Below are 24,621 nucleotides of genomic sequence, written 5' to 3'. Positions count from 1 at the left end.
GAGGGCTGGTGTCTATGGGTAGCTAGGGAGGGGAGAGGGCTGGTGTTTATGGGTAGCTAGGGAGGGGGCTTGTGTCTCTGGGTAGTGGGGAGGGGTGGGTGTTGGCCTCTCGCATATATGGGTATCTAGGGAGGGAAGGGGCTGGTGTACATTTGTACCTTTTGGCTGAAATAATGATTGCTAATAAGTGACCCCCTTAGTGCGTATTGGAGGCTGAACAAAGATGTAACTACATAAAGTCCGATATATATCACAAATGTCCGATCGTTTCCTGTTCTCTCCCTGAACCTCTTGTTTTTGCTGCAGAAGACAGAGTTTACAGTGCGGAACACACAAGTCCGGGGGGGCTATGTGCTACACGTGGGAACGGTGTACGGCAGCCTGCGCGTTGGGGATCGTGTGCGTCTCTACATTGATGAGGTGAGTGCGGGGCTCAGACTGGGAATTAGTGATACATATCCGGCAGCTTTCACCAACTATACATTTACCTCCTAGACAAGACGACGTCCAATCATGAGCAACCACACTGCCACCCACATCCTGAACTTTGCTCTTCGCTGTGTGCTTGGTGAAGCCGATCAACGGGGGTCTCTGGTCGCCCCCGACAGACTGAGATTTGACTTCACCGCTAAAGGAGCCATGAGCACCCAGGAAATCCACAAAGCGGAGGAGATCGCCAACAAACTGATCCAGGAGAACAAGGTGAATGCAATCTCCTCACAAACCCTCCGCCATCTCCCAGCCCAGCTCTCCCCACAAACCCTCCGCCATCTCCCAGCCCAGCTCTCCCCAAATCTCCTCACAAACCCTCCGCCATCACCCAGCTTTCCCCAAATCTCCTCACAAACCCTCTGCCATCACCCAGCTTTCCCCAAATCTCCTCACAAACCCTCTGCCATCTCCCAGCCCAGCTCTCCCCAAATCTCCTCACAAACCCTCTGCCATCTCCCAGCCCAGCTCTCCCCAAATCTCCCCACAAACCCTCTGCCATCTCCCAGCCCAGCTCTCCCCAAATCTCCTCACAAACCCTCTGCCATCTCCCAGCCCAGCTCTCCCCAAATCTCCCCACAAACCCTCCGCCATCTCCCAGCCCAGCTCTCCCCACAAACCCTCCGCCATCTCCCAGCCCAGCTCTCCCCAAATACCCTCCGCCATCTCCCAGCCCAGCTCTCCCCAAATACCCTCTGCCGTCTCCCAGCCCGGCTCTCCCCAAATACCCTCTGCCGTCTCCCAGCCCAGCTCTCCCCAAATACCCTCCGCCGTCTCCCAGCCCAGCTCTCCCCACAAACCCTCCGCCATCTCCCAGCCCAGCTCTCCCCACAAACCCTCCGCCATCTCCCAGCCCAGCTCTCCCCACAAACCCTCCGCCATCTCCCAGCCCAGCTCTCCCCACAAACCCTCCGCCATCTCACAGCCCAGCTCTCCCCAAATCTCCCCACAAACCCTCCGCCATCTCCCAGCCCAGCTCTCCCCACAAACCCTCCGCCATCTCCCAGCCCAGCTCTCCCCACAAACCCTCCGCCATCTCCCAGCCCAGCTCTCCCCACAAACCCTCCGCCATCTCCCAGCCCAGCTCTCTCCACAAACCCTCCGCCATCTCCCAGCTCAGCTCTCCCAACAAACCCTCTGCCATCTTTCAGCCCAACTCCCCCCCCAAATCTCCCCACAAACCCTCTGCCATCTCCCAGTCCCCCTCTCCCCACAAACCCTCTGCCATGTCTCAGCCCAAATCTCCCCACAAACCCTCTGCCATGTCTCAGCCCAAATCTCCCCACAAACCCTCTGCCATCTCTCAGCCCAAATCTCCCCACAAACCCTCTGCCATCTCCCAGCCCAGCTCTCCCCACAAACCCTCTGCCATCTTTCAGCCCAACTCCCCCCCCCAAATCTCCCCACAAACCCTCTGCCATCTCCCAGTCCCCCTCTCCCCACAAACCCTCTGCCATGTCTCAGCCCAAATCTCCCCACAAACCCTCTGCCATCTCTCAGCCCAAATCTCCCCACAAACCCTCTGCCATCTCTCAGCCCAAATCTCCCCACAAACCCTCCGCCATCTCTCAGCCCAACTCCCCCCCCCCCCCAAATTTCCCACAAACCTTCTGCCATGTCCCAGCCCAACTCCCCCCAAATTTCCCACAAACCCTCTGCCATGTCCCAGCCAAGCACTCCCCAAATTTCCCACACACCTTCAGTCTGCCATCTTCCAGCCCATCCACCACCCCAAAACCTTTATTTTCCATCTCTCCCTAAACCCTCCGCTGTATTATGTCTCCAAGCCCATATCCCCCCCTCTACTTTGTGCCATCATCCAGCCCATGTCCCACAAACCTTCTGCCATCCTCTGTTTTCGAACCCATCTTCCCCTTAACGCGCTGCTGTCTGTCTTCCAGTAGATCACTACCCCATTGTCCTCCATCTTCGAGCCCATTTCCCCCCCAGCCCATCTCTTGCCTCCTAAATAGGTAGTGAGGAATAACCCAGACTTTGTGTTCCGCAGACTGTCTATGCCATGGATTGTCCCCTGGCAGCTGCTAAAGCCATTCAGGGCCTGCGTGCTGTGTTTGATGAGACCTACCCAGACCCTGTGCGTGTGGTGTCTGTTGGGATCCCTGTGCAGGATCTTCTGGCTGACCCCTCAGGCCCAGCGGGCTCTGTAACATCAGTGGAGTTCTGTGGTGGAACGTAAGTCACGGGTAGTGGGGTCATGGGTGGTAGAGGTCCTTGTGTCCTATAGGATTGTATAGAACGTCTTGTGCTTCAGAACCCCTCCATGACTCTGAACACACGCATCACTCTCTCAGGCACTTGCAGAACTCTGGCCATGCTGGACAATTTGTCATCGTCACGGAAGAAGCCATTGCCAAAGGAATCCGGAGAATTGTGGCTGTCACTGGAGCGGAGGCTCAGAAGGTGAATGGGAACAGACTGTCACAGTGGTGGGGGGAGGTGGGTATCACAATGTCGGGCAGATGATGACTTTTGTCCATTGCCACAGGCTGTGCGCAGACAGGAGAACCTGAAAGCTGCTCTCACTCAGCTGGAAGACCTGGTGAAAGAACAGACCGCTCCGAACAAGGACGTACAGAAGGACATAGCTGATCTCAGTGAGGTACAGGTGCCCCTAATCCTCTGCTTCCTGTCTCCTATAAACTCGCCCCCCCATTGCTGCACCGCTCACCCTCCCCATCTCCTCTCAGACCTTGGCTACAGCCGTCATCTCCCAATGGCAGAAGGACGAACTCCGGGAGCAGCTCAAATCCCTGAAGAAAACGATGGATGATCTGGACCGCACCTGCAAAGCCGATATCCAGAAGCGGGTGAGCTATAGGCCCAGTGATTAGTATGCTGTGCCCTGCTGTAACGCTGACTCTGGGAGCCGGCAGTCTGTTATCTTAGCTGAAGCACAGCGACACCTACAGGTTATCTGAGCCTCGTGTGAGAACAGAATAAGTGTATGATAGTTTACAGTGTTGCTTAAAAGGAGACTTAGGTCTTACCTGTAAAGTCCTTTTCTTCGAACTCCATAGGGGACACAGGGACTATGCTGGGGTATAGGCTGACAGGTGGAGTCTGGGCAACAAACAGTTAAATTTCTTCAGAGAAGTGCAGCCCAGGCTCCTCCTTCCCTACACCCGACCCCCAGCACAGGCTCCTCCTCCCTTACACCCGACCCCCAGCACAGGCAGGCCAGTCAAGTTAGCAAGCCTAAGACAGGAGCGGGAAGAGCAAGGAAGACCGGCACACACAGACATAAACACCCAAAGTGCCAGGGAAACCAGAAAAGAGGAGAACCCCGTCGCCCAAAAGCCGCATCCGCGGAGGCGAAGGTATCAAAAGCATAAAAGCAGATAAATGTGTGAACAGAAGACCACGTGGCCGCCTTACAAAGCTGCTCTGCAGAAACACCACGACGAGCTGCCCAAGAGGAACCAACTGATTTCGTGGAATGAGCAATCGCCACAGCCGGGGCCGGAAGGTCTGCCACCACATACGTGTGGCGGATGGTTAGACAGAGCCACCTGGCTAAGGTCTGCTTTGTAGCCGGCCAACCACGCTTGTGGAAACCATAGAATACAAAAAGGGAATCCGATTTCCGAATATATCTGGTACGATCAACATAGATGCGGAGGGCCCTTACAACATCCAAAGAGGCCTCATCCGCTGAGGACTGAAAGGCCGGGACCACAATCTCCTGATTGAGGTGGAATCTGGAAACCACTTTCGGAAGGTAACCTAGTCTAGTCCAAAGAACGGCCCGGTCCGAGTGAAAGACCAGAAAAGGAGAGCGACACGACAGTGCGCACAAGTCTGACACTCTCCAAGCTGGAGCAATAGCCAGGAGGACAATAGTTTTCCACGTGAGCCAACGAAGACCCACCAAATTCAAAGGCTCGAAGGGAGGCACCTGAAGAGTCCGAAGCACCAGGGAGAAGTCACACGGCGCCACCGGAGGGAACAAACGGAGGTTGTACATGGAGAACACCCTGAAAGAAAGTATGAACATCCAGCATCAAAGCAATTGTCTCTGAAAGAGAACCGAAAGGGCCGAGACCTGTACTTTTAAGGAAGACAGTTGAAGACCCAAATCCAGGCCGGACTGTAGAAACGAGAGAACTTGGGAAAGTCGGAATGATCTGGGGTTAAATCTTCTGGAAGAACGCCAGGAGAAGTAAGCTTGCCAAATCCGATGATAAACTTTGGCGGAAGAAGGTTTCCGCGCATTCAACATGGTGCAAATGACTGACCGTGAAAAACCCCATTCGCTTCTAAGACTGATGTCTCAAGAGCCACCCCGTCAAAGCGAGGCGATTCAGGTCCGGAAGCACGGGCCCTAAGACAGAAGATCTGGCCGTGGAGGAAGACGCAGCTGGGCGTCGATGGAGAGGCTCAGAAGATCTGCGTACCAAGCTTTCCGCAGCCAATCAGGGGCTACCAGAATCACGGTGCCGCCTTCCACCTTGACCTTGCAGAGAACCTTAGACAGAAGTGAGATCGGAGGGAATATGTACATGAGATCGAAAGCCCACCGAGCCGCCAAGGCGTCCACCAGAAAAGCGCCCGGATCTCTGGTGCGGGATCCGTATTTTGATTCCCTGGTGGTTGAACCGAGACGCCATCAGATCGACTTCCGGCAGGCCCCAATGATGAACTAGAAGCTGAAAGACGTCCGGATGAAGGGCCCACTTGCCGCAGTGGACATCCTGACGACTTACAAAGTCCACTTCCCAATTGTGGACCCCCGGAATGAAAACTGCCGACAGTGCTGGAACATGATGCTCCGCCCAACGAAGAATGCAACTGACCTCTTTCATGGCGCTGCGACTGCAGGTGCCGCCCAGATGGTTTATGTAATCGTCTGGACTTGGCGATGCTGAAGGAATTGCTGAACCTGACAGAGAGCACTGAAGACAGCTCGAAGTTCCAGGACATTGATCGGGAGACTGCTCTGCTGAGTCGTCCATCGACCCTGGAAGGACTGCTGACAGGTCACAGCTCCCCAACCGCGGAGACTGGCATCTGTGGTGAGAAGGACCCAGTCCAGAATCCAAAAGGGGTGACCCATGTCCAAGTTAGAGCTCTGGAGCCACCACACAATGGAGAGACTAACTTTCCGAGACAGGACGATTGTCTGCAGCTTGATCTGGAGACAGGATCCGTTCCAATGAGTCAGAATCTCCGCCTGGAGGGGCCGGGAGTGAAACTGGGCATATTCCACCATGTCGCAGATGGAGACCAGAGATCCCAAGATACGCATGCAGGTGTAAATTGACACCTGGCGAGGAAGTAATAATCCTCAAATTGTGTCTTGCAGATCCTGAAACTGGTAGTGCTTCTCCTTGACTGCAAACCGTAGGAAACACTGGTGATTGAGTCGGATAGGCACATGTAAATAAGCATCCTGGATATCCAAGGAGGCCATGAAATCCCCCGGTTCCAAGGGCAAAATGATGGAGCACAAAGACTCCATACGGAACTTGGAGACTCACAAATACTGAGATATTTAAGGTTGAGAATTGGGCGGAAGGAGCTGTTCGGCTTCTGAACCAGGAAGAGATTGGCGTAGAAGCCAGAGCCCCTCTGATCCTGAGGGACAGGAACTATTACCCTGGAGGCTAGTAGAGAGCGAATTGACTCCCGCAGGGCTTTTGCCTTTCCCGGATTTCCTGGAAGTCCGGTGGTTAAAAACCGTGCCGGAGGACGCCTCCTGAACGTCAGAGCGTAGCCCTGCGAGACTTCACCACAAACCCAGGCATCTGACGTGGATGTCATCCAGATGTCTGGGAAAGGCAGAAGCCGGCCTCCCACACTGGGGACCCCCAGGGAGAGGCCCACCCCGTCAATCGGTAGGCTTGTCGGCTGGTTTGGCCGCCAGGCATCTGGTAGGCCAGGACTGCTTGCTTCTGGGCTTGGAGGTCTTAGCGGAAGAATTCTGGGACCTTGAAAAGGACTCTTGGCCTTTCCTTGTGGGTGAAAGGAGGACACACGAGGTCTAGGTGCTGCTGCCAAGGGTAGAAATGCTGTCTTGGAAGCCGCCACCGTGGCCACAATTTTATCTAATTCTGGCCCGAATAGAACATCCCCGGAATAAGGAAGGGCCTCAAGGGCCTTCTTGGAGTCAGTCATTGTGCCAAGAGCGCAGCCAGAGGGCCCTTCTGGCCGACACAGAATAAGCTGACATCTTGGAAGTTGATATGCAGTTGTCAATAGCCGCTTCATCTAGATAGGAAGCAGCCTGCTTGATATGTGCCACCAGAGGTAATAGCTGGTGGTCATGGGGCCCTGACGTAAAGGCCCTCCAGGGCATCCGCCCAATCGCCAATCGCTTTGGCCACCCACGAAGACGCCATGGCCGGATGTGCAATAGCACCTGCATGAGAATAAATTCCCTTAAGAAAATTTTCCAGCTTCCTGTCCGTCTGATACTTGAGGGAAGCCGTATTGGAAATAGGAATGGTAGAACTCTTGATAAGACGGGCAATGTGCGCATCCAAAGGATGCACTGCGCTTGGAGACTTGAAACCGCCTGTTAGGAGCGGTCCAAGCCTCAGATAGTATTTTCTGAAGCTGTTCAGATTTGGGAAACTCCACTGAGATCTTATTCTGACGCTTTAAAACCAGTGTCCTTGGTCTTGGAGCCGGTTCCTCGTCCTCAATATATAAAGGACCGATCTGACTGCCCTAAGGCAACAACATCTACTTGAGGGAGAGGCTCCTCCATAGCAGACAAGGTCTCATTCTCCGAGGCATCGGACAAATCCTCCTCCTGATCTGAGGAGAGCTCCGAATCAGAAAAGTCAACCGTCTGGGGGACAGATTTCTCACGCCTGGACGGTTTGCATCCAGAAGTACGGTCCCTATCCAGCATCTGCTGAAAGGAGGCAGAGACGTGAGCTGAGCCCTGCACTGACTGTGAGAAGGTGCTCATCCATGGGGGTTCCTGCACAGGCCGCTGCAATTGAGGCTGTAAAATAGGGGTGGCCTGGACCCCCAAAGTAGGAAGGACAGGAGCGGGAGCTGTAAGGTGATCTACCAACTTCGACAAGTTGGCAGCCTATGTCGTGGTGCCCTGATTGGAAGCAGTAGATGGGACATCTCGCTGTGTGTCTGAGTAACATCAGATACAGAGACCATCCTGGACCACATCCTGGGGGGAAAGACCAGCAGATCATCGTATACATGAACGCAGCAAAGGATCCTCCATCTCCTTGGGCGCTTTGTTCCTGGAAGACATTGTAGAGTGTTCCAAGAAAGGTCCCACAAACCTAATTATATAACCAGGGTGCGCAATCGGGAACAGTGCACTGAATGTAAGGGCCACACAAATTTGACAATGAGTGGGGCCACAGAGGGGGGGAGATAACCCCTTTCACAGCTAAAGCAATGAAAAATAGACACAATAGTGTGAAATATGAGAACCAGCACAGTCACATTCACTGCAATATAATAGGCAAATAATGCTCAACAAGCCAACACCAGTCTCTGGATGGAGCTAGACTGTATAACCTGACCTGAGGGGAGGTATACAGGGAGACAGGAGCCAGCCTCTCTGATACAGACTGTATAACCTGACCTGAGGGGAGGTATACAGGGAGCCAGGAGCCTCTCTGATACAGACTGTATAACCTGACCTGAGGGGAGGTATACAGGGAGACAGGAGCCAGCCTCTCTGATACAGACTGTATAACCTGACCTGAGGGGAGGTATACAGGGAGACGGGAGCCAGCCTCTCTGATACAGACTGTATAACCTGACCTGAGGGGAGGTATACAGGGAGACAGGAGCCAGCCTCTCTGATACAGACTGTATAACCTGACCTGAGGGGAGGTATACAGGGAGACAGGAGACAGCCTCTCTGATACAGACTGTATAACCTGACCTGAGGGAAGGTATACAGGGAGACGGGAGCCAGCCTCTCTGATACAGACTGTATAACCTGACCTGAGGGGAGGTATACAGGGAGACGGGAGCCAGCCTCTCTGATACAGACTGTATAACCTGACCTGAGGGGAGGTATACAGGGAGACAGGAGCCAGACTCTCTGGTACAGACTGTATAACCTGACCTGAGGGGAGGTATACAGGGAGCCAGGAGCCAGACTCTCTGATACAGACTGTATAACCTGACCTGAAGGGAGGTATACAGGGAGACAGGAGCCAGACTCTCTGATACAGACTGTATAACCTGACCTGAGGGGAGGTATACAGGGAGACAGGAGCCAGCCTCTCTGATACAGACTGTATAACCTGACCTGAGGGGAGGTATACAGGGAGACAGGAGACAGCCTCTCTGATACAGACTGTATAACCTGACCTGAGGGGAGGTATACAGGGAGACAGGAGCCAGACTCTCTGATACAGACTGTATAACCTGACCTGAGGGGAGGGGTATACAGGGAGACAGGAGCCAGACTCTCTGATACAGACTGTATAACCTGACCTGAGGGGAGGTGTATACAGGGAGACAGGAGCCAGCCTCTCTGATACAGACTGTATAACCTGACCTGAGGGGAGGTATACAGGGAGCCAGGAGCCTCTCTGATACAGACTGTATAACCTGACCTGAGGGGAGGTGTATACAGGGAGACAGGAGCCAGCCTCTCTGATACAGACTGTATAACCTTACCTGAGGGGGGGTATACAGGGAGACAGGAGCCTCTCTAATACAGACTGTATAACCTGACCTGAGGGGAGGTATACAGGGAGACAGGAGCCAGCCTCTCTGATACAGACTGTATAACCTGACCTGAGGGGAGGTATACAGGGAGACAGGAGCCAGCCTCTCTGATACAGACTGTATAACCTGACCTGAAGGGAGGTATACAGGGAGACAGGAGCCAGCCTCTCTGATACAGACTGTATAACCTGACCTGAGGGGAGGTATACAGGGAGACTGGAGCCAGCCTCTCTGATACAGACTGTATAACCTGACCTGAGGGAAGGTATACAGGGAGACGGGAGCCAGCCTCTCTGATACAGACTGTATAACCTGACCTGAGGGGAGGTATACAGGGAGACTGGAGCCAGCCTCTCTGATACAGACTGTATAACCTGACCTGAGGGAAGGTATACAGGGAGACGGGAGCCAGCCTCTCTGATACAGACTGTATAACCTGACCTGAGGGGAGGTATACAGGGAGACAGGAGCCAGCCTCTCTGATACAGACTGTATAACCTGACCTGAGGGGAGGTATACAGGGAGACTGGAGCCAGCCTCTCTGATACAGACTGTATAACCTGACCTGAGGGGAGGTGTATACAGGGAGACAGGAGCCAGCCTCTCTGATACAGACTGTATAACCTGACCTGAGGGGAGGTATACAGGGAGACGGGAGCCAGCCTCTCTGATACAGACTGTATAACCTGACCTGAGGGGAGGTATACAGGGAGACAGGAGCCAGCCTCTCTGATACACACTGTATAACCTGACCTGAGGGGAGGTATACAGGGAGACAGGAGCCTCTCTGATACAGACTGTATAAACTTACCTGAGGGGGGGTATACAGGGAGACAGGAGCAAGCCTCTCTGAGCCAGACTGTATAACCTGACCTGAGGGGAGGTATACAGGGAGACAGGAGCCTCTCTGAGACAGACTGTATAACCTGACCTGAGGGGAGGTATACAGGGAGACAGGAGCTAGCCTCTCTGATACAGACTGTGTTCCCTATAGACTAGTGAAGAAGAAATAATGTTGACATTTTTGTATTAACATATTAGTTATATAGATATATATCTATCTATCTATGTATACATATACATACATGCAAATCCTCTGCAGGCAATTACAGCCTGAAGTCTGGAACGCATAGACATCACCAGACGCTGGGTTTCATCCCTGGTGATGCTCTGCCAGGGCTCTACTGCAAATGTCTTCAGTTCCTGCTTGTTCTTGGGGCATTTTCCCTTCAGTTTTGTCTTCATCAAGTGAAATGCATGCTCAATCGGATTCAGGTCAGGGAATTGACTTGGCCATTGCATAACATTCCACTCTTTAGCCTTAAAAAACTCTTTGGTTCCTTTTGCAGTATGCTTTGGGTCATTGTCCATCTGCACTGTGAAGCGCCGTCCACTGAGTTCTGAAGCATTTGACTGAATATGAGCATATACTATTGCCCGAAACACTTCAGAATTCATTCTGCTGCTTTTGTCAGCATTCACATCATCAATAAATACAAGGAAACCAGTTCCATTGGCAGCCATACATGCCCATGCCATGACACTGCCACCACTATGCTTCACTGATGAGGTGGTATGTTTTGGATCATGAGCAGTTCCTTTCCTTCTCCATACTATTCTCTTCCCATCACTCTGGTACAAGTTGATCTTTGTCTCATCTGTCCATAGGATGTTGTTCCAGAACTGTAATGGCTTTTTTAGATGTTGTTTGGCAAACTCTAATCTGGTATTCCTGTTTTTGAGGCTCACCAATGGTTTACGTCTTGTGGTGAACCCTCTATATTCACTCTTGTGAAGTCTTCTCTTGATTGTTGACTTTCACACATATACACCTACCTCCTGGAGAGTGTTCTTGATTTGGCCAACTGTTGTGAAGGGGTTTTTCTTCACCAGGGAAATAATTCTTCTGTCATCCACCACAGTTGTTTTCCGTGGTCTCCCGGGTCTTTTGGTGTTGCTGAGCTCTCCGATTATTTATTATTATTATTATTATTATTATTATTATCATCCTTTATTTATATGGTGCCACAAGTGTTCCGCAGCGCCTTACATAGTACATAGAACTAATAGGTGAACAAGAAACAAGTAACTTACAGTACATTACAGTGCAGGACAAGAACACGACTTGTATACATTGCTGAAATAGTGATTAAAGCACTCTCAATAAGCTGCCGGGAGTTGGCGGTCCCGTGTTAGGTACCCTAATGGGGAGTAGAGAGTAGAAGAAAATGTAAAGAGAAGCACATGAGGGAAGAGGTCCCTGCTCGAGAGAGCTTACATTCTAAGGGGAGGGGCAGACAGACAGGCGTGACACAGAAGGGGAAGATAGGAAGGAAAGAGCATGAGGTGGGTTAGGATGAGTGCTGGAAGGCCTTGATGAAGTAGTGGGTCTTGAGAGCCCGTTTGAAGATTTGTAGAGAGGTGGAGAGTCTGATGGGGAGAGGGAGAGCGTTCCAAAGGTAGGGAGCAGCACGGACAAAATCTCGGATGCGGGAGTGGGAGGAAGAAATCAGTTGGCAAGAGAGGCGGCATGCATTAGATGAGCGAAGTGGGCGGGCGGGAGTGTGAAGGGAGAGAAGGTCAGAAATGTATGCGGGAGAGGATTTGGTGAGGGCTTTGTAGGCGAATGTAAGAACCTTGAATTGGCATCTGAAGGGGAAGGGGAGCCAGTGTAGGGCTTGAAGGAGAGGGGAAGCAGATGTAGAACGTCTGGAGAGGAAGATGAGCCGAGCAGCAGCATTAAGAACAGATTGTAGTGGAGAGAGGTGGGAGGCCAGCTAGGAGAAGGTTACAGTAGTCCAATCTGGATATGACTAGTTAGTGGATGAGGGTTTTAGTGGCATCCTGGGTGAGGAAGGGTCTAATCCTGGAGATTTTTTAGGTGAAAACGACAGGACTGCGAGAGGTGCTGAATGTGCGGTTTAAAGGAGAGGGAGGAGTCTAGGATAACTCCAAGACAGCGCACTTTGGGGCTAGAGGAGATAGTTGTGCCATCAATAGATAATGAAATTGTGGAAAGTGATGAAGTGGAAGAGGGTGGGAAGATGATCAGCTCAGTCTTAGACATGTTAAGTTTAAGAAAGCGCTGGGACATCCACGAAGAGACAGCAGAGAGACAGTTGGAGATACGGGTAAGGAGCTCAGGGGTGAGCTCAGGGGTGGAAAGGTAAATTTGAGTATCATCTGCATAGAGATGATATTGGAGGTCAAAGGAGTTAATGAGTTCACCTAAAGAGGATGTATATAGGGAGAAAAGGAGAGGTCCAAGAACAGAACCTTGGGGAACTCCTACCTTTAGTAGAAGTGGAGGGGAAGAGGAGTCATGAGAGGACACAGCAAAGGAACGATCAGAGAGGTAGGAGGAAAGCCAGGAGAGGGCAGTGTCACGTAGACCGAGAGAGTAAAGAATTTGCAGGAGGAGAGGGTGGTCTACAGTGTCAAATGCAGCAGAGAGGTCAAGGAGAATGAGCAGAGAGTAGTGGCCCTTGGATTTGGCAGCAAGGAGGTCGTTGCTGACTTTCGTGAGGGCAGTTTCAGTGGAGTGGAGAGATCGAAAGCCAGATTGAAATGAGTCAAGGAGGGAGTGGGAGGAAAGAAAGGTGGTAAGGCGGTTGTAGACAATACGCTCAAGGAGTTTGGAAGCAAAAGGGAGAAGAGAGATGGGTCGATAGTTGGAAAGAATGTTAGGATCAAGGGTAGGTTTTTTAAGAATGGGGGAGACAAGAGCATGTTTGAATGCAGAAGGGACAATGCCAGATGATAGGGAGAGATTAAGGAAGTGAGCCAGACGGGAACAGGCAGAAGGAGACAGGTGGGAGAGGAGACGGGAAGGGATAGGGTCAAGAGGGGAGGTGGAAGGAGAGGAGGACCGGATGAGGGCCATGACTTCCTCTCCAGAAGCAGGGGAGAAGGATGTCAGAGTTGGTGAGACAGAAGGGGAGGGGTGGTAAGAGCAAGGAGGGGGAGGAGTGCTGAGGGTCTGATGGGATATGATGTCCTCACGTATGGAGTCAATTTTAGATGTAAAGTAGGTGGCAAAGTCGAGGGCAGAGAGCGAGGAGGGAAGGCAAGGAGGGGAAGGGCAGAGTAGGGAGTTGAAAGTGGCAAAGAGACGCCGGGGGTTTGAGGACTGGGAGGAGATGAGGTTCTTGAAATATGACTGTTTGGAAAGAGACAGGGCAGCACTGTAGGAAGAGAGAATAAATTTGAAATGGAGGAAGTCAGCCTTAGAGCGTGACTTTCTCCACTGACGCTCTGCAATTCTTGAACACTTTTGTAGGTATCTGGTGCATTTGGAATGCCAGGGTTGTGGGGTGGTTCTGCGAGGGTGAGTGGTTATTGCTGGAGCAACAGAATCAAGAGCAGAAGTAAGGGAGGAATTGTACAGGGAAGTAGCTTGTTCAGGACAGGAGAGAGAAATGATAGGGGAGAGAAGAGAGTCCAGCAGGGAGGAAAAAGCAACAGTGTCAATAGCCTCAATATTACGCTTAGTTATGGTAGCCTTAGGAGTTAGAGGAGGGGAAGGAGAGAGGGAAAGGTTAAAAGAGAGAAGGTGATGGTCAGAGAGGGGGAATGGGCAATTGGAGTAATCAGAAATACCACAACGGTGCGTAAAGACCAGGTCAAGTGAGTGCCCACTCACATGGGAGGGTGAGGAGGTCCATTGGGCGAGACCAAATGAAGAGGTGAGGGTAAGGAGTTTAGCTGCAGCGAATTCTGTGGGAATGTAAATAGGAATATTAAAATCACCTTGGATAATGGACGGAAGATCTGAGGAGAGAAAGTGAGGGAGCCAAGAAGCGAAGTTGTCAAGGAATTTGGAGGGAGAGCCAGGGGGACGGTAAATGACAGCTACTCTGAGGTTTACTGGTTGGAAGAGGCGAATAGCATGAACCTCAAATGTGGGGAATGTAAGGGATGGTTCAGAGGGTATTAGCTGGTAGGAGTAACTGGTGGATAGAAGGACCCCAACACCACCACCATGGTGACCCCCAGGCCGGGGGGTGTGGGAGAAGGCGAAGCCCCCAGAGGATAGAGCAGCAGGAGAAGTGGTGTCAGAGGGTGAGATCCAAGTTTCAGTGAGGGCTAGGAGATTCAGAGAGTTGGAGATAAAAAAGTCATGGGTGGGGACCAGTTTATTACAGACTGACCTGGCATTCCAGAGGGCACAGGCTAGGGAGATAGCATTTGTGGGGGAGATGTGAATAAGATTTTCCGGGTTGCTGTAACGTGGAGGTAAGCTTAATTTGGGGGACCGATATGAAGCGAGTTTAGTGATGGTGCAGGCACCTGAGCTAGAAAGGGAACCTATAGGAGGTGGGCAGGGAGGGAGATGTGGATGGCAGTGGGGTGAAGTGACAGGGAGAGGAGTGTAGGAGGAGGGTTTGGTGGTGGGGTAGTAGGACAGAGGGAGGGTAGAACAGGAAGAAAGTGGAGTAATGGGTGAGGAGTGAAGAGTAGGCAGACAGAGGAGGGGGGAGAAGGGGAGGAGGAGGTGGAAGAGATAAGGGGGAAACGATAAAGGTGGAAGCAGGGGGCAGAATAGAGGATTAGATAGAGACTGAGTGAAGGAGGGAGTTGACGAAAACCTTGTCATGGTTTTTATAGGTAAACAAGAGGAATGAAATATGGAAATGTAAATGAGATATGAATGCAAGAGATTTGTAGGAATGCAAGTGGAAAAAAAACAAAAACAAAACAGTGATGTATCAAAAAACAGTGTATCAATATGTATGCCAATTAACAAGATTGTTATAGAGAGGATTAAAAGTGGGGTTCTAATGTGTGCAGAATATGAAAAATAATGCAGATTGTAAGCAGATAGAGGATGTGAGGCGAGGCAAGAGAGCTGAGATGGAGGATGTGAGGCTAGGCAGGAGAGCTGAGATAGAGGATGTGAGGCAAGAGAGCTGAGATAAAGGATGTGAGGCTAGGCAGGAGAGCTGAGATAGAGGATGTGAGGCTAGGCAGGAGAGCTGAGATAAAGGATGTGAGGCTAGGCAGGAGAGCTGAGATAAAGGATGTGAGGCTAGGCAAGAGAGCTGAGATGGAGGATGTGAGGCTAGGCAGGAGAGCTGAGATAAAGGATGTGAGGCAAGAGAGCTGAGATAAAGGATGTGAGGCTAGGCAGGAGAGCTGAGATAGAGGATGTGAGGCTAGGCAAGAGAGCTGAGATGGAGGATGTGAGGCTAGGCAGGAGAGCTGAGATAAAGGATGTGAGGCAAGAGAGCTGAGATAAAGGATGTGAGGCTAGGCAGGAGAGCTGAGATAGAGGATGTGAGGCTAGGCAAGAGAGCTGAGATAAAGGACAGTGTTTCAAAGTAGATAGATATAAACTGACATGGGGAAAAAGTACGATAAGCATTGAATTGTATGCGAGAATCAGAAGGCCAGCATTATTAATAGCAATAGAAGTGTTCTTGCTGTGATTGTACAGGGAGACCAGTTGTTGTCTGAGTCTTTAGTTTGTTGAGGTTTGTTGCTTTATGGACTTTTTTCTCCTTCTGTTTCTCCTCGGTTTAGCGCAGGTCTAACGCTAGTTTTGCACTTAAAAACACTGCACTTAGAAAAAAGCTGCACTCAGCCAAGGTTATACCAGCCAAACTACTGACACTTATACAGGGATGCAGGCAAGTGTGGACACTAATTAATGAAAACCCCCAATTGGCCAGCCAGAGAAAGCTAGCAATAAAAATGGCTTAAGTCAACAATGACCACATACCATACATCTAATGGAGCATACACACGGTCAGATTTGTCAGATGAACGATTGAACGATTTTACCAAAGTTTTGAACGATTGAACGATTTTTGACTGCATTAAAATGAATGGAATCGTCCAAGTCTGACTGCAAACCCATCAGATGTCAGATATCGTTATCTGACAAACGGGAACGCCCATCGTTCAGGCATGTCAGATATGTCAGATTTTCCTTCAGATATGAACGACTGAACGATTTTTAAATCGTTATCGTTCATATCTGAAGGAAAATTCTGACCGTGTGTATGCGCCATAAGGCTACAAATAAATCAAGCATTCACTTTAGTCAATAGACTGAGAGAATCCTTAAAACAATTTAACTATTTCAAATCATAAGGCATTAGAAACTATAGCATAAGGATTCCGATGCGTTCTTTCTTTTTAAGAATGTTCCAAAAAGTTGATTTGGCCACACCTAATGTTTTTGCCATCTCTCTGATGGGATTACTTTGATTTTTCAGCCTAATGATGGCTTCACTGATAGTGACAGCTCTTTGGATCTCATATTGAGAGTCGACAGCAACTGATTCCAAATGCAAATGTCACACCTAGAATCAACTCCAGACCTTTTACCTGCTTAATTGATAATGAAATAACGAGGGAATAGCCCACACCTGTCCATGAAATAAGTTTTTGAGTTGATAGTCCCATTACTTTTGGCCCCTTAAATAGTGGGAGGCACATATAGAAACCGTTGTAATTCCTACACCGTTCACCTGATTTGGATGTAATTACCCTCAAATTAAATCTGAAAGTCTGCAGGTAAATCACATCTTGTTTGTTTCATTTCAAAGCCATTGTGGTGGTGAATAGAGGCCAAAATATGGAAATTCTGTCACTGTCCCAATATTTATGGACCTAACTGTATGTGTGTGTACATATCTCTCTCTCTCTCTCTCTCTCTCTCTCTCTCTCTCTCTCTCTCTCTCTCTCTCTCTCTCTCTCTGGGGAATTCAATTAGAGGTGAAAAGCCATATTTGCCTGTTTTTTTGTGAAAAATTCGCCTAAAAAAAAATTGCCAAATTCAATTCCAGGACAATTTCTCCTAAGTGGAAACAATTCTCCAAAAATGATTCTCCAATCAATAGCTGGTGAAAAGAAATGCAAAATCTTTATTTTGGGGTGCAAACTTGGGGAAACAACTCAGACCCCTTGGGACAGCCCCCCCAAAGGACAAATACGCAAAAAATACAGAACTAAAACCTAAGAACACCACGAAAAAGACGTCATTTTTGGGGTGTAAATTTAAAAAGTGGGGGGATAAACATTAAAAGTAGCGAAAAAGACTTCTTGGGGGTCCACAAGTATAGGTCAGGTGTTTTTGGGATTGCAGGTGCATGCAGCAGGTGGATTTTTCACATTTTTTAAAAGTTCACTTTAGAGACATAAAAACATGCTTGCACCCATTTTCAAGCACCCCAAATTTGACAGGAATTCTTATTTTCACCAAAAAATACAGCTTTATGCCATTCTTCACCACTTTTACAGAAACGCTAATAGCAAGCAATTTACACAACTTAAGTACGCAAAATAGTTTTATTAGGGCTATTAGTACACATTTATATTGATTCCCTATGTTAGAGCATCTTTTTCTGGGGTACAGACTGATTTCCCCAATTCTTTCAGTACTTTTCACCTGTTCCGCATTCGCCTATTTCCGTGTTCGCCTGTTTTGCAATTGAATTAGGCGAAAAGCAGGGACGAGCACGGAATAAATTCGCCTCTGAAACAGGCGAATGAAGCGAACAGTCGGACAGGCGAAAACTTCGCCTCTAATTTCCGAGAGAGAGAGAGAGAGAGAGACTGATATTCAATTAAAGTGTTGCTCTCTGGTGGCCACAAGATGGCGCCCCGACGGAGCAATTCAATTGTTGCTTTGCTTGGCCACGCACAGCTAACATTTTGACTCGCAGTCCCCCGAGTGGCCGAGCAGAGATTACGAAAAGTGACACCTTTCAGCGCTAAAATAAGACAATGTCCCGTCATTATGACAGGCTGCTAACTAGGCAAAACTGTTATTTTAAGTCATTTTTGGTGTTTCATTATAATGTGATTAGTGTAGTCGGCTCCCCATGACCAACGTATAAAGTGTGAATCTCTTCTCTGCAGGTCCTGGAAAAGACGAAACAGCTGATTGAGGATAACCCCGACCAGCCCCTCCTGGTGTTAGAGATGGAGGCAGGTGCTTCCGCCAAGGTATAGTATTCTGCCATCTGTGTATATATACTGGAGGCCTCTATATTCCATCACACAAACCCTCACTCTCTCCCGTCAGGCTCTGAACGAGTCTCTGAAACTGCTCAAGTCCCAGTCTCCGAAGACCGCGGCCATAATCTTCAGCGTAGATAACGGAGCCGGAAAGATCACCTGCCTGTGTCAGGTTCCCCAGGTAAAGGCTCCTCTTTCCTCACGCCTGGCTGATGCTCCAGTGTCACTGAGGGCTTTAGTCTTCTGATTACATATACATGTGTGTGACACATATGATATAATCTCCCATTTTATCATGCAGGAAACCGCCGATAAAGGCCTCAAGGCAAACGAGTGGATACAGCAAGTGTCTGATGTGATGGATGGGAAGAGCGGTGGGAAGGACACCTCTGCCCAGGCCACAGGGAGGAACGTGGGCTGTATTTCCGAGGTGCGGAGGCTGGCTGAAGACTTTGCCAAACTTAAGCTGGAATCTATGAAGAACTGAACGGGAACCGGTGCTAATCTGCGCCGCTAGCATGCGGATAATGCAGCTCATTCTGTGGTTGCTGGGAGTGACCACCTGCTGGGACCAGTTATGTGATGTCACTGGCCCCATGGGACATGAGCCACTTCTATCCCCATCTAATGCCTGCTGCCTTGTCTTTCTCCCAGATAATCTAGTGACCATGTGGTTTACAGGGGAGATAATCTAGTGACCATGTGGTTTACAGGGGAGATAATCTAGTGACCATGTGTTTTACAGGGAGAGATAATCTAGTGACCATGTGGCTTACAGGGAGAGATAATCTTGTGACCATGTGGCTTACAGGGAGAGATAATCTAGTGACCATGTGGTTTACAGGGAGAGATAATCTAGTGACCATGTGGTTTACAGGGAGAGATAATCTAGTGACCATGTGGTTTACAGGGAGAGATAATCTAGTGACCATGTGGTTTACAGGGAGAGATAATCTAGTGACCATGTGGCTTACAGGGAGGCCCTGGGACGTAGCTGCTAACACTCCCTGTATTGCCGAAAGGGGATTTTCTAGCCATTGACAGTCTAACACTTAGGATCTGTCCTCCCTGTGTCCAGTCCTTTAGCATCAGGGGATAATATGTTCCGTATGTTGTAGGTCTCTCACTGTTACAATGCATAAGGGTCTGTCATTCATAATAATAAAATGCTGTGAAGCTATGTGGAAGTGTCGTGCAGCCTTCATGTGGCCACAGGGTGACGGATCGGTCGTCCTATATCGCTAATATCACAGAAGAAACACCCGGTTACATATGACGCTTTCTCCCAGAATATGGGTATAAAGTGCTCATCATAGGGATCCCAACTAACCTGTATTTGTGCTGCATAACACATTACCATGGGGCGAGGGCACATTACCATGGGGCACGGGTACATGGATGCACTGGCTACATAGTATTCTACATTTCATCAAAATTAAATATGCGTAAGGGGCCCCTGTGTAACTGGGACATAGGGAGGGGGGCCATGGTACACACATGGGGGGACCCTGTCTATTCCTGTGCATGGTACACACATGGGGGGGACCCTGTCTATCCCTGGGGCAATGTACACACATGGGGATGGGGGGGGGATCTGGTCTATCCCTGGGGCAATGGCACACACATGGGGGGGCTGTCTATCCCTGTGCATGGTACACACATGGGGGGGACCCTGTCTATCCCTGGGGCAATGTACACACATGGGGATGGGGGGGGGATCTGGTCTATCCCTGGGGCAATGGCGCACACACATGGGGGGGGGGGGGCTGTCTATCCCTGTGCATGGTACACACATGGGGGGACCCTGTCTATCCCTGGGGGCATGGTTCACACACATCGGGGGGGATCTGGTCTATCCCTGGGGCAATGGTACACACATGGGGGGACCCTGTCTATCCCTGGGGGAATGGTTCACACACATCGGGGGGGGGGGGATCTGGTCTATCCCTGTGCATGGTACACACATGGGCGGGGCTGTCTATTCCAGGTCATGGTACACACATGGGGAGGACCCTGTCTATCCCTGGGGGCATGGTTCACACAGAACTGGTATGAAATACCGCCGGTCTCCCGGCGTCGGGGTAATGCCGGGCGTCTGCATCTAGACACCCGGCATTTCACCCTTGCCGGGATATGACAGTCGGGAAGCCGGCTGCCGGTATTTAGGCAGTCGGCTTCCCAATTGCATACTGGTTCACACACATCGTGGGGGGATCCGGTCTATCCCTGGGACAATGTACACACGTGGGGGGGGGGGGGGCTGTCCTGGGGACATGGTACACACATGGGGAGTGGGAACTCTGTCTATAGTGGAGGCATGGTACACACACATTGGAGGAGTCCTGTCTATCCCGGAGGCATGGTACACACACATAGGGGAGGACCCTGTCTGTCCCTTTGCACAGTATAGGCATATGGGGGTGTTCCTGTCTGTCCCTGTGCACGGCACATGCAAGTGGCTGGGTACAGTCTGTCCTGGGGGCATGGTACACACACATGGGGGGGGTCCTGTCTATCCCGGAGGCATGGTACACACACATGGGGGGGGTCTTGTCTATCACTCGGCATGGTCAACTCTAAGGTGCTGATCCTTGAAGGGCTAGTCCTGTTGGAACTATGAATAGTTGATGACTGTTGTGGTTTTGTGTAATTGGATGATAGAACGGATGCTGAAGTCACCCAGTTATGGTGCTGTTGACTCAGGAGTGAAGTTTATTCCATTGTTTGTCCCCAGCAGGACGATTACAGACACGGACTATAGGTAACTGCTTCCTGCCAGTGGGTGGATGACATTGATCTCTCCCCCTCGTGTCTTATATTGTGATTGGGAGAACAGCTGGGAGTGTCTTGGTGGAAGGCTGGAGCCAGGTTTCAGCCTATTAGAGAAACCCCCAGCCTCTAGTTCTGCTTATTGTCAGACAGATCCTAATATTTACAGGTGCTCCTCACATTTCTCTGGATGCCGTCATTATAGCAGCATCAACCCACTGACAAGAGTGTCGGCCGGAGAAGTCACATAAAGCAACAAGGAACCGATTTGTGCTGCAGGTTACTATAGAGCAGCCAGTGAGACACAAGTAATAGAGTACATGTACCATATAAATGTTATCGCTGACTGGTAAAAGGTGCTAGCAGGGTGACAGGAAGCAGCCAGTGCGGAGAGGCCTCTGGGGACAGAAACAAGCAGATTAGGGAAACGTAGTAACAGTGACGGGATGAATAATGAGACTTTCTACTTCAGGGTCCATAGGGGGTCCACAGGGTTGACCTTGGGGTATAGCTGGATCTGGATCCACGAGCACCACGCAGTTAAAGCTTTAGCTGCTCCCAGGATGCACTTGGGTCCATCCTCCTCTATACCCCGAGCCACAGGCACCTCAGTTTTAGTTGGTGCCCGGCCGGAGTCGGTCACCTTGTCGCCTGCAGCCCCTAAGCTTATTTTTAAAGAAAAAAAGTTAATTTTTTCTTGTTTTTACACTCTTCAGAGCGGCAGCATCAGACTGTCCATTAGGACGTCTATGCTGCCGACTCCTACAGCCCACTGACGCCGCGACGCCAGTACAAATCTGGGGATTGCGGCGGGACCCCAGAGTCTCTACTAGCCGGGCTCTGAGGACTCCCTTTGACTGCTGCCGGAAGCGCCGGGGATCAGGTAAACCGCGTGCTGTGGCCCGCGGGTACTAAATGCAGTCGGATGCCTCCGGTCTCTGGGGACAGACCGGAGGCGCTAGCGGCGGCGGGCTCCCCCTCTGAGGCATACCCCGCGTGACCGCTAGACCACCAGGGTGTCAGGCTGGCAGCGGGAACAGGCAACCCTGGGGTTAATTGCTAGCCAGGGGAGGCAGCCTTCACTGTCTAGCGGCTCCTCAGCTCAGTGCGCCTTCGCTCATGTGTGCTGCGTCGCTGTGCTGCTCTTATCTTGCGGCCACTCCTCTGAGGTCTCTGGCGGCCATCTTCTTTTGGCAAAGCATCGCAGATCTCCCAGGTGGTTCAAGTGGTCCGGTCCCCCGGTGTACCTCTCCCCTGCTAAAGGACAGTGTACACAGCGCTATAGCCCTCCCAGACACTGAATCTGGGCGGTTGATTCTAGCGAAAGGTGCAGTGAGTATAACTTTTCTGCATTGTATGTGACTTTTGCTAGTGCTGCTGTCTGTGACTCATTTCTACTTACTGTCAGCTTATACCTATCCCTTTCATTCTCCTACGGCCCGGCAGGTGTGTGGGGAGGGGCGTTTTTCTGTGGACCTCACTTACATAAAACAAGTATTTGTGAGGTCAGTCACATACAGTTGTGTGCTACACAGTACCATATTGTGGGCTGTTTGTGTTGCATACTGGTGAGTGTGTGTGTTAACACCATAATTCTTCCAGTGATTCGTATTCATTGAGTATTTACGGTATCATGTCTGATGAGGAGACTGAGCACTCCGTGGCTCCTGTGTTTTTTTCCTGCCGACGCTGTTCGGCAGGGGTTGATAGGATTTATCACAGGGTGGTCTGTGCGGGCAGTGCCAGGCCCCTCTAAACCCCCTATGACGCAGGATCCTCCTTGGGCGATGTTTTCGCAGGTGCTGGTGTCAATCGCGGACCATTTAGCGGTCCCGACTGCAGTCCCTACTAGGGCATTGCCCCAGCCTACCATTCCTCGGGTGTTCCGCATTTGTTGCAGTCTCCCCCCGGGTCTCAGACTGTGGGTCCTTATTCGGGGTTGCCTGTGTACGTACAGTCTCCTTCAGTGACGCAGCAGTCCATGGTGCCCTTTCAGGGGTATCCTCAGGCGGCTCCTCCACCATGGGTGGATGTTCTCTCCAGCTCTGTACAGAGTCTGGCGGCCTCATCTTCGGCTTTTCAGTCGATGTTACAAAGTGACATGCCACAAAAGGTCCAAGCGTCAGGTCGTGGGTTCACTGACGGCGCAGTTGTCAGACTCGGATGTGTCTTCAGGTGACAGACATTCATGAGGACTCTGAACCGGATGCCTTGGCCCAGGAGGTGGAGATTAAGTCCTCCATTAATGTGCCAGCATTGGTTAGGGTGGTGCGGGCCATTCTTCACATAGAGGAGGATGCACCGGCTCCTAGGTCGAAGTATCCTAATTTTAAAAAGGCTAAGGTAACTTCAAATGTTTTTCCCCTGTCTGACCAATTGACGGATCATACGGTTGGCATCCAATTATCCTTTTCCTGAGGCTCATTGCAGGAAATGGGAAACCCCACCTGCGGTGGATTCCCATGTCACCCGCTTAATTAAAAGCGCTACATTGCCCTTGCCGTCTATTTCTTCTCTGAAGGATCCCACGGACAGAAAAGTGGAGACTTGTTTAAAGTCTATATACTATCTCTCCGGGGCGGTGGCCCGTCTGTCCATGGGTGGCTAAAGCCGTTGAGAGCTGGGCCAACGCTTTAGAGGATACTTTTCCATGATGATATGGATATCCAGAGAGCGTTAATAGGACAGATGAGAGATGCAGCTTCCTATATTGGGGAAGCGTCGTTAGATGCCAGGGTTTCGGCTGCAGCTGTGTCTGCTCATCGGTCCTTGTGGCTGTGGTCCTGGAGAGCTGACGCAGACTGTAAAAAGGGCCTGGAGGCCTTACCTTTTAATGGGGAGTTGCTAAATAGTGGATACTCTGGCTAAATCCAAGTCAGCCTTCCTCCCTTCGGCTTCAGTACCTGCTAAGTTGAGGAGCTCCGCTTTTCCGTCCTTTCGGGTTCAGGGTAAGGCCAAAGGTCAGTCCTTCCCAAGGCAGTCGGCAACCAAGACCCGCAGAGTGGGAGGCCGACTTCTGCAATTTGCCCAGTGCTGGAGATTACATGGTCTCCCTGGATATCCAGGACGCCTGCCTCCATGTTCCGATAGCACCTTTGCACCAACAGTATCTGAGGTTCGTTATCCTACAACATCACTATCAGTTTTGGGCGCTACCCTTTGGCCTCTCCACGGCGCCGAAGGTATTCACCAAAGTGATGGCGATCATGGCCGCACATCTTCGGAAGCCAGAATGTACGGCTGTTGCCGTATCTAGATTACCTCCTTTTGCTGGCAAGCTCTCCGGAGGTTCTGCTTCAACATCTCCATCTGACGATCGTTTGTCTGCAAGCGCACGGGTGGTTGATAAATTGGAGAAAGTCCTCCCTGATTCCATCACAGTGGATGGATAATTTGGGAGCCCTGCTGGATTCTCGTCAGCAAAGGATCTTCCTGACTCCGGAAAAGGTCTCCTCCCTACAGCTGCGGATACACAGTTGCCGCCTGTCGGTCCATTCGGCGATGAGCGTTCTGGGGTCCATGGTGTCGGCATTCGACATGGTGGAATTTGCCCAGTTCCATTCCCGGCCCCTGCAGGGGCTGATTCTATCAGAATAGAACAGGTTACCTCACCGTATCCGCTCTCAGATGCAGGTGTTGTCCTTGGAGGTTCGGCAGTCTTTGGCTTGGTGGCTTCAGACAGCTCATCTGGTCAGGGGGCGCCCCTTTTGG

At 50.7% G+C, this 24,621-nt stretch overlaps 1 protein-coding gene across 2 annotated transcripts in view; it reads left to right on the top strand.

Annotated features, from left to right (window-relative positions):
* The window catches only part of AARS1 (alanyl-tRNA synthetase 1), a 29,612-nt gene extending 10,291 nt beyond the window's left edge, over window positions 1–19,321 (top strand). For both annotated transcript variants that reach the window (XM_088446238.1, XM_088446239.1), the window contains exons 13-21: window positions 307–420; window positions 496–702; window positions 2,498–2,682; window positions 2,802–2,910; window positions 2,996–3,109; window positions 3,198–3,317; window positions 18,043–18,129; window positions 18,209–18,322; window positions 18,443–19,321. In XM_088446238.1, coding sequence (XP_088302364.1) covers window positions 307–420; window positions 496–702; window positions 2,498–2,682; window positions 2,802–2,910; window positions 2,996–3,109; window positions 3,198–3,317; window positions 18,043–18,129; window positions 18,209–18,322; window positions 18,443–18,628 — 1,236 coding nt within the window. In that variant the 3' untranslated portion in view covers window positions 18,629–19,321. The remainder of the gene's footprint in view (window positions 1–306; window positions 421–495; window positions 703–2,497; window positions 2,683–2,801; window positions 2,911–2,995; window positions 3,110–3,197; window positions 3,318–18,042; window positions 18,130–18,208; window positions 18,323–18,442) is intronic.
* Window positions 19,322–24,621: the final 5,300 nt, after the last annotated feature.

The sequence above is a fragment of the Taudactylus pleione genome, unplaced genomic scaffold, assembly GCF_031769625.1.
Source record: "Taudactylus pleione unplaced genomic scaffold, aTauple2 ptg000394l, whole genome shotgun sequence".
In the NCBI taxonomy this organism is placed as follows: Eukaryota; Metazoa; Chordata; class Amphibia; order Anura; family Myobatrachidae; genus Taudactylus; species Taudactylus pleione.
Note: the sequence above shows the minus strand (reverse complement) of the source record. Positions and strands in the feature narration are given on the sequence as shown.